Source organism: Sinocyclocheilus anshuiensis, unplaced genomic scaffold (genome assembly GCF_001515605.1).
Source record: "Sinocyclocheilus anshuiensis isolate Anshui unplaced genomic scaffold, SAMN03320099.WGS_v1.1 scaffold1091, whole genome shotgun sequence".
Taxonomy (NCBI): Eukaryota; Metazoa; Chordata; class Actinopteri; order Cypriniformes; family Cyprinidae; genus Sinocyclocheilus; species Sinocyclocheilus anshuiensis.
Window position 1 is genome coordinate 90904 of NW_015544196.1, and position 9976 is coordinate 100879.

At 37.1% G+C, this 9976-nt stretch overlaps 1 protein-coding gene across 1 annotated transcript in view; it reads left to right on the plus strand.

Annotated features, from left to right (window-relative positions):
- Positions 1 to 5002: 5002 nt before the first annotated feature.
- The window catches only part of LOC107696724 (serine/threonine-protein kinase D3-like), a 20917-nt gene continuing 15943 nt past the window's right edge, over positions 5003 to 9976 (plus strand). The window contains exons 1-3 of the mRNA XM_016497203.1: positions 5003 to 5078; positions 7579 to 7733; positions 8933 to 9131. Of these exons, the coding sequence (XP_016352689.1) occupies positions 5003 to 5078; positions 7579 to 7733; positions 8933 to 9131 (430 nt within the window). The remainder of the gene's footprint in view (positions 5079 to 7578; positions 7734 to 8932; positions 9132 to 9976) is intronic.

Below are 9976 nucleotides of genomic sequence, written 5' to 3' on the forward strand. Positions count from 1 at the left end.
TCTATCTATCTATCTATCTATCTGTTGTTCTGTCTATCATCTATCTATCTATCTATCTATCTATCTATCTATCTATCTATCTGTTGTTCTGCCTATCTATCTATCTATCTATCTATCTATCTATCTATCTATCTATCTATCTATCTATCGTTCTCTGTCATTCTTTCTGTCTGTCTATTGTTCCATCGTTCTATCTATTTATCTGATCTATCTGTCTGTCTATTGTTATCCATCCATCTGTCTTGCGTTTAAAGTTCATCAGATAACGTCTGCGTTTGGTGGGCAGCTCGTCAGACCCACTCATGTCACACACAGAAACACTGAAGTTTGAGTGTCAACTTCCTGTCTCAGCTGCCTGCCGTTCGTCTGCTGAAGCTCTCGCAAAAGGAAACCAGAGCAGCGGCAGAAGCGTCTGAAACGGGCCTGCGAAATGTGCTAGTTCCAACTCACCAAAGTGAAGAAAATGGCAGCCAACTCAAACCACCGCCCAAAAAGCGTTGACTTCAGCAGTCATGTCTCTGGTAAGTTCCTCTTTCAGAGCTTGACTATATTAAGCTTTAATCTTAATGTTAATCTTAGGCAGGTTAATGCTAGTTTCAATTGTTGCCTTGCACTTGAAAGAACCTTTGGGGGCCTTTCCTTCAAACACCAAAAGCTTTTAAAGACTTTCTGATGATGATATGTACATAACAATAAACAATTAGTGGAAAAATTATTGCAGTATCGCTATAAAACGCTTCAAGAAACACCGAGACGGGTGCAGGTAAGCTGTGGTGAACCTGTAAACGTTTAAAGGAGCGCCGTTTGATCTGAGTTAACTCCTCTCTCTCTCTCAGGCGCTTTCTCTCTGCTGTCCATGGGGCCCGAGTCCTCCACACAGGGGCCCATACGTGTCCACTTTCAGATTGGGCTCCTCAAAGAGGATGTACTGATCCCTGAGGGACACCTCAGCTTCCAAGAGGCGAAGCATCTCGCAGCCGAAATCATTGAGAGAAAGGTACTGCATAGCTTCAACAAACTTGTCACTTTCTGAGACGTAGTTCTTATTGGGAATGGGATTTCGAAACATTAAACAAATGGTTTACAATAAATCTTCCCTGCTATATTTGAGTGAATGGGGCAGTCAAGCTCAAAAAGCATTATGAAAGGAGTTTATGCTTTAGATTACTTGCAAATGTAATCCAATACTGATTATAGATTACATGATGAAAATTGTAGTTAGTATCGAAATCTAGGTTAAGCTACTCATGTTTTCGGACTACTTTTTTAGATTACTTTTTGGTGTGTGTTTGTGAGTTAATAATTAAATCATAAAATTGTAAAATAAAAATTATTTTAAAATTTGAACACTGAAAATAGAATTAATTTATTTGTGTACCTGCATGTCAATGTGACTATTGAACAACATCAGAGAACTGTCAACATGCAAATGTGTTGTTGTGTCAGAGAGTTTCATTTTATAACAAAGGGGTTTAGCTGGCAAAAACGTTTGGGAGTCCCTGCGTTACCTGAACAACAATAAAACGGCAATGACATTACAGTATGTAATCATGTAATCTATGAAAAAGTAACTGTAATCCGATTATGAGAATTTTAAAATGTAATAGTCTCTAATTACAAGTACCTAATTTTGTAATCTGTAATTTGTAATCTGTATTGTAATCAGTTACTACCCAGCACTGATTATAACACAAGACAATACGATACAATAGCATTGAATGTTGAAAAGAACAACCATACATGTTTTAATATGGTGCATCAAGAAACGTCACCAAACACGTTCTGATACTCCTTGATTGAATGTTACTGAGATTTAAGAGCTACGTTTTATATCATTTTCCATTTCAATTTAGTTAGTTTGGATAAATGATGACAGAATTTACATATTTGGTAAACTATTCCTGTACGTGTTCACGCGTTCATGCAGTGTCAGTCAAACACCCACTCTAATAACAGCATTACTGACAATGACTTCAGTGAAGGCTGCTTTCCACAGTCAAAAGGTCAAGTGCGCAAAGACGATCCATACAAACCACTGCGACACACAGCCGACTGGACTATTGTCTCTCTCTCTCTCTCTCTCCAACAACAACAAAAGCACCTTTTCATTGCCTTCAGCTTTTCAGTTTTAAAGAGGAACGTTAGCAGGACCCACAGATTCGTCAAACGTACTGCGTCTTTTGCCTTATAGTGCGTAAAAAAACCATTGTTCATTTCCTCGTTAGCGGTTTCAACAATGATTGGTTCACAACAGGTGCCTAAAAATGAAAATGCAGTCTGAGTTTACCTTTCAACAGATTGTGAAGTCCATGAATATTGACTGTTATATGTTACTTGTTATCAGGGTTTTTAGGTGGTTGCTAGGTAAAGAGGAACGTTAGCAGGACCCACAGATTCGTCAAACGTACTGCGTCTTTTGCCTTATAGTGCATAAAAAAAACATTGTTCATTTCTTCGTTAGCGGTTTCAACAATGATTGGTTCACAACAGGTGCCTAAAAATGAAAATGCAGTCTGAGTTTACCTTTCAACAGATTGTGAAGTCCATGAATATTGACTGTTATATGTTACTTGTTATCAGGGTTTTTAGGTGGTTGCTAGGCTGTTGCTATGCACAACAGTATGATCAACAGTAATGCTTATCTTAGGGTTTTGTCCTTTGTGCGCAGTTTTTTCTAAATCTTTTTTAAAAAATAATTTGAAGAATTCTCACCTCTGTGTTTGTGAAATCAGGGGAAGTTAAAGAGTGTGTGTGTGAAGATGCTACTGAATTAGGTGCTACTCACATTCACACACACACACACACCTGTTTGTCCGCTGTGGTTCACAGCATGTGCATGTAACTTTCCAACCACAGACTCTTCCCCTAACACACACACACACACACACACACACACAAACACACCTTTTTCTCTGCTTGAACTTCTTATGGTGCCATTTCCACTGCAGTGGGACAGGATCATCTCACACAAACACACACACACTGACCTTCATTGAACAAACTCCCATGTACACACACATGAATGCTCACCGATCTCACCTTACGTCATTCATATACAGTACATTAGAGACATGCACGTATACGCACATATGCTTACTGCATACGTTACTGTTCCAGCTATTTTCTATAAGTCGTATGCAACGATAAATGTTACTAGTACAAGACATATTTTACATGACCTCATTACATTGCATGTCTACTTTCATTTATCTCAGAAATGCATTTATATGAAAATGTTTTTTTGAAATATGTTTTAAAAGCGACCTAATGTTGGCAGACTGTAGCAGCTCGAAAGCTGGGCCCTTCAGGGCCCTCAGCGCAGTGGGCAGGTCCCATGAAGGGACGTAGGGGGACAAGGCGGATTCAGCCTCCTAGCACCCCTCAGGAAGTGGATGACCGCGCTATTCCTGCCCACCGATTGACCCTCAATAGGGGCGTGAGAGGCCGCTATAGCCGCCACATGGACTTTGAGCATGGATGGGGAACGTCCCTTATCCAGCAGCTCTCGTAGAAATGACAACACCTCTGCCAATTCGGAAGTGAGGGGGTCTTTGCCACGGTTTAGATACCAAGCGGAGAAAACACCACTTTAAGGCGTAGAGGCATCTCATGTTTGGGAGCTCTAGCCTCCCAAATTGTGCTTAAGACTCGCTCTGGGAGGCACGAAGGCTCCCGTCGAGCGGCCAGAGGTGCAGGGCCCATAGGTCGGGCCGAGGATGCCATAATGCCACGTTCGCTTGAGAGAGGAGATCCTGGGGGTCTGAATACTTTCCGTACCCACTGTACATTATCCCTTACATAATAAATAATGCAAATGACAAATTAATTAATTTAAGCAAAAACAATTCCTTTGCGTTTTTGAAAAGTTTTGCATAAAGACGAGAACATTGTCAAAACGATCCCTGTTTGCACGTTTAACCCCATTTTCATTTATTTAGATATGCCTATGTCAGCAATTTTACGGCCCAATGATTCCCGCGATGTGGAAAACGTGACGGAATCGCGGAATCTTGTCGGAATTTACTGTATAAAGCGGAATATCACAGAATTTGCCAACTTTTGGATGGATCAAAAAAAGTATGTCAGTGCACTTAAATCAAAACACGATATAGACTAGTGTCTGTGAATATTAAGCTTCAAAAATACCATTTGAGTCCTGCATGTTCTGCGTGTCTCTGTGTGCATAAATGGCGCAGACACGCGGTTTCGTTTACTGGAATAACTATTTACCAGAAATTTATTTAGCAGAAAAATGTAAATACACAACACAGTATTTCTGGAAAGAAGAAATAAGAAACAAAATAATAATAAATTAGGCCTAGTTTTTTTCTAAAATCAGTTAATTAGAGATGCTTTTGATTATTAAAATGTAATAAAACCAATTAAAAATGGAATCCAGAAAATTTATGTAAAACAGAATTTGGTAATAATAGAACCGAATTTGAAAAAACATATTTCAGAGGGCCTTAAACATTTTAGTTTTGTTCAACTTTGCATAAATTGCTGTTTAATATTGTAAGTTTTATTATTTTAGTTAATTAGACAGGTCTTTTGATGAATACAGTTTAATTTAACCATTAAAATAGAGTCTAGAAAAATTAAAACACACACACAAAAAAAAAAAAAACAGATTTCATAGGGCCCTACCATTTATATCGCCACTATTTAAGCACTCTGTGATTTTGTAGTCTCAATATTTTTGGCTAAAATATTGCTGGTCAATTAGTACGTACAATTCACACTGTTTATGTTCAGAGTTAAGAGACCTTGAGTATCAGGTGTGAGTTATTGAGGAGAGTCTCAGTTTGACTCACATCCATTGGATTTGAAAAGCGAATGATTGCCATTAAGAGCCATCAGTTACGCAGTGGTTCAGCCGCTGCAGTGCCATCATCATCTCACCCACTTTCAGCCTCATCTGAAGATGCTGATGCTGATTAGAGCTGCGGCTTCTGCCTCCGACTGAACTTGCATGCTTCTTAAAGTAGTGTTCATGCCCAGCATGTGTCTGTGTGAGTGTGCGGTTGTGATTATATTAGATGATCTGAAGAAATGCACTGTAGAAGAGAACAGACATGGTGAAGGGTTTCTGTAATCAATGGTCTGCTCACACTGTGTGTGTCTGAGAAGTTTTTCTCAAGTCTCGATGTGAGATGGTGCAGGTGTTCGCTTGCAAATTTCTGTTTTTTTAACAAATATAGTACTAAAACCAACTTGATTTAAAGGTTCATAAATGCATTAAAAATGTTTTATTTTAATTAAAATAAATGAGGTTGTAGAAGTGTCCTTCTTTATTCAAGACTAGAAGTCTAGGTTATTGGTTATCTAGGTTATTATTTTGTTCATTGCCTAGTTTCTATGACTTGATGTTTTGCATTACTTTTGTTGAATTATGAATTTTAACACAGTATTTTATTGTGCTATTTATTTATTTATTTAATTTATTGCTTAGTTTCAGTGACCTGATGTTTGGTATTAATTTAGTTGCATTATGATGCTTAGCACAGTATTTTTGTGTTATGATTTTATTTATTCATTTGTTTTGTTGTTGTATTTTTTTTTTGTCATGAAGATTGTTATTACATTTGTTGCATTATTTTTGTTGGATTAACAGTATTTTATTGTTTCATGATGATTGTATTCATCTATTTACTATATTTAATATTTATTATTCATAATATGAATTATATTATTTTTAAATATTTATTTGTTATTTCATTGCTTAATTTTTGTACATGTTTTTTGTATTACTTTTGTTGCATTATGATGTTTAACAGTATTTTTATTGTTATTTTCTATTTATATTTATTTTGTTTAATATATTGTTTATTATATTGTTTATAAATATATTACAATATTTATATTTATTATTTAATGTTTATAATATTTTTTTTGCTTACTTTCTATGACAACGTTTGGTACTTACTTTTCTTGCATTATGATATTTTAAATAATGTTTACATTTTGTTGTGCTTTTCTATCATTTTTATAATAATTACTCTGTGTGTGTGTGTGTGTGTGTGTGTGTGTGTGTGTGTGTGTGTGTGCGCGCGCGTGTGTGTGTGTGTGTTCTCTTATTTTTGCAATTTTTCCCCAAAAAAACAATATTAGCTAATCAAAATGCATAATTCTGATCCCAAACAAATTGATCAATGTTTTCAAGTGATCTCTCCAAATCATTCCTTCACAGCTTGCATTTGTCTATTGTCTTTCCAGCCTGTTCAGGGACACGACCACGGCAGATTTCAGTCATAAAGCACGACATAATTTACAGAGAACTACTCTCACTGTTTACAAATCCATAATGATTATTGGAGAGTTTTTACTGCAAATTAACATGAAAAATTCAGCATATATAAATTTTTGAGAAAAGCTGCAGCAAATTCAGTCATTTAGGATTGCAAAATTCAGAAAAAATTCCAACAAATGGAGTGCAATGATGCACGACTTAGTAAACACCACAATAATTGTAACACTTACCGTTCCCGCTTTAGGCGTGAGGTTGTCTCTGAGCTTTATGATGTATGTGATCTCATCTAACTGCTTCTTCAGCTGCTGCTCGTTTACCTGCAACACACACACACACATACCCACACCCACAGACACACACACACACCCACAGACACACACACAGACACACACAGACACACACACACCATCCACTACTATCACTGCAGGTGATGTTGATAGCTGTCAATCACGTTGATCACTCTAGGAACGGCTTCAGTGACGGAGACGAAGTACCGCCCACATTCTCTGGTCGTCCATTCGTATCGCACACCTACGTTTTGTCACTACTGCAGTGAGATGTTATGGGGACTCGTCCATACAAAATATTCATATTTTGTTGTTGGTAAATTGCCTTTATTTGTTTAGCACTTGTTATTTATATTTATAAATTCACGTTTTTCATTCATAATATAAATTATATTTTTTATAAATGTATTAGGCCTATTTATTTATGTTGCTTAGTTTCTATATCATGATGCTTGATTTTACTTTTGTTACATTATGTTGTTTAGAACATTATATTTATTGTGTTATGAAGAGTTTATCTATTTATTTGTTTATTATATAGTATTTATCTTTATATTTTGTATTTATTGTTTATTAATATAAAGTATATTATTTAGACTATTTATCAAAATGTTATTTCTATTTTTTGCTTAGTTTTAGTCTCAGTGTATTTATAATATAAATTATATTGTTTATAAATATGTAGTTATTTGATTTTTTTGCTTAGTTTCTATGACATTAGTTTCTGCAATATGTTGTTAATGTTCAGTTTTATTTATTGCTTAATTTCTTATTTGTTTATTACATAATATCAAGTCTTATACTGAATATTTGCATTTTATTTTATTGCCTAATTGCTTATTTATTTGTTTATTTAATATTGATATTTATTATGTTTATATATTATTTATAATTATATTATTTATAAATATATAAAAAAAACTATTTTATTATTGCTAAGTTTCTATGCTGTTTGTGTTTCATTATGTTGTTATCTTAAAAGTTTTTACAAATCTGAAAAGTGAAGTGTTTGAGGGTTTTTCTTTGTCTTTCTCTCTGCAGGCTGCGGTCTGGATTTTCACAAGCGCTGTGTGTTTAAGTTGACCAGCAACTGCTCTCGCGTGTATCGCCGCTGCGGCCCGAGTCTGTCGCTGTTTCCTCCCGGTCGGCCCCGGACCCCGACGCTCTCCAGTCACACCGGCGGGAGTCTGGAGGAGGTGACCATCCTAACCAAAGACTATAGAATACCCAAGAAGTGTCACTCGTATAGTTTTGAATGGGGAAAAAAGGCAACACTCAATATGGCCGCTCTATCGAACGAAGCCCCGCCTTCTGAGCAAAAAGAGCCAATCCGTAATCGGTAAAATCAGCGCGTCACTGCAGCTGCCTGTTACTATAGAAACAGTCATGCTGCATCCCAATTCGCCTACTCATACTATGCCCTAAAAGTATGTACTCTTTTTGTGAAGAAAAAGTACGTACTTTTGAGTATGTAGCAGAATACTAGGCAAGCTATGGGACATACTACTTCGTCATAACTGCGTCTTTAACGGACGCTCTTTTGCTTAGTTACGTGCATTCTGTCACTGTTTAAACTGCCCTGTCAATCATCTTGTCACAGTTAACAAAAATCCACATTTCGTTTAATTTGATTTCCTACCGTACTGGAGAGAAATAAAGAGGCACGTTGCCAATCGCGGGTCTATCATGCCGAGAACTCTCTTCATATGTTTGCATGATGATGCATTTAAAAGCTAATGACCAAACGTATCATTATAAGAGTTCACAATGTTGCTGCAGATGAAATATAACGCGCATAACATTAAATAAATATTTTTAATCAGGTTAGACATTGATTATTTATCACTCAAACCCCTTTCTCTGCCTGTCTGTCGTCCTCGCATATCCGCCATGTTTGTAGTTCTAATCGAATCCTCGTCCACTGCGCAATGTTTTGAGGGCAATATTAGCCGTTTAGAGTGCAAATCGATCTGGACTTCGAATTTTAATCTCAAGTAGTAGACCATCCGGGAATCTTTGGCATACTCTTTTCAACATACTATGATTTGGGACATACTAAATAGTATGCGAATTGGGACACAGCATCAGTGTTCTGAGACATGCTGCGCTCAGGAATATAGTTGTGCACTGGCTGGTCTAGCCTGAGAAATAAGTTTTTTAGAACGCTATTTGAGCAAAATGGACGACATTTATGACACAGTTGTTGTCAGATTTCATTGGTGATTTCATACATGAAATTTAATCGTAAGCTTAGTGAACAGTTTTGGAGAATTTGATGTTTCCCCATTCAAAGAGATAGGAGCTGCACTTGCATGCCCGAGAGGCGTTTCACAGATGGCTGCCGAGTGACATGAATTGCCTTAAAGGGACTTTGTCGGTTTGTTTTCTCCCTCAGATCAGCATGTCGAAGCCGTCGCGCTCGTGCCCGCTGCCCTGGGCAGACGTGCTGGTGTCTGTGGGGCTGTCGGAGGGGAAGGAGGCCCGACTGCGAGTCCCTCACACTTTCCACATTCACACCTACACCAAACCCACTGTCTGCATGCACTGCTTCCGGTTGCTCAAGGGCCTCTTCAGACAGGGCATGCAGTGCTCCGGTGAGAGAGCAGCGTGTAAACAACAGTCACAAACTATATGTCTTTCAAAACATTTTCAGTGTCCAAGTTGATACTGAGAACTTTATTAAAGGGTTAGTTCACCCAAAAATGAAAATTCTGTCATTAATTACTCACCCTCATTTCGTTCCAAACCTTCATTTATCTTCGGAACACAAATGAAGATACTTTTGATGAAATCCGAGACCTCTCTGACCCTGCATAGACAGCAACACGACTGGGGACAGAACACTTCCAGAAAGCAGGGTTAACTTACCATCTGCTAAACCCTGAACTCTCGGTTGATTAACCCAAACCTTGCTAACTCGAGGTATGAATGTTCCAAAAACGCATGCGGCAGTAAGTTCATTCAATTCAGAGTATGTTCCTGGTTAACACTAGGGCTGTCAACATGGCTGAAAAACTAAATTAGAATTTTTTACTTAAATATGATCAAAATTCGAATTATATTCGAATTTAAAATGCATAATTTCAGTTAGGGTGAAGAAAAGCTTTTGGCTCTCTCCTGAGCCCACAAGAGGGCGCATCAAGCAAAATATTACTAATGCACGTTTATTCAAAGCATAAGATAACATGACTATCTGTGAAAAAAGTGCATAATATTTAAAATAATGTTTATAAACCAATTAGAATTAATTAAGTTGCTTAAACAACTATAAACAAAACAGCATCATGTATGTATGCATAGTTTAATACAAAGGGCCGAAAGCCACACGGAGTGCATTTTTCATTTAAAAACACGAGTTGCAGTGGGATGGGGGAGAAAACCTGCCATAAAGTCTCAAGATATGTTTTTTCAAAGTTGAACTTGCATTAATTTTACATGG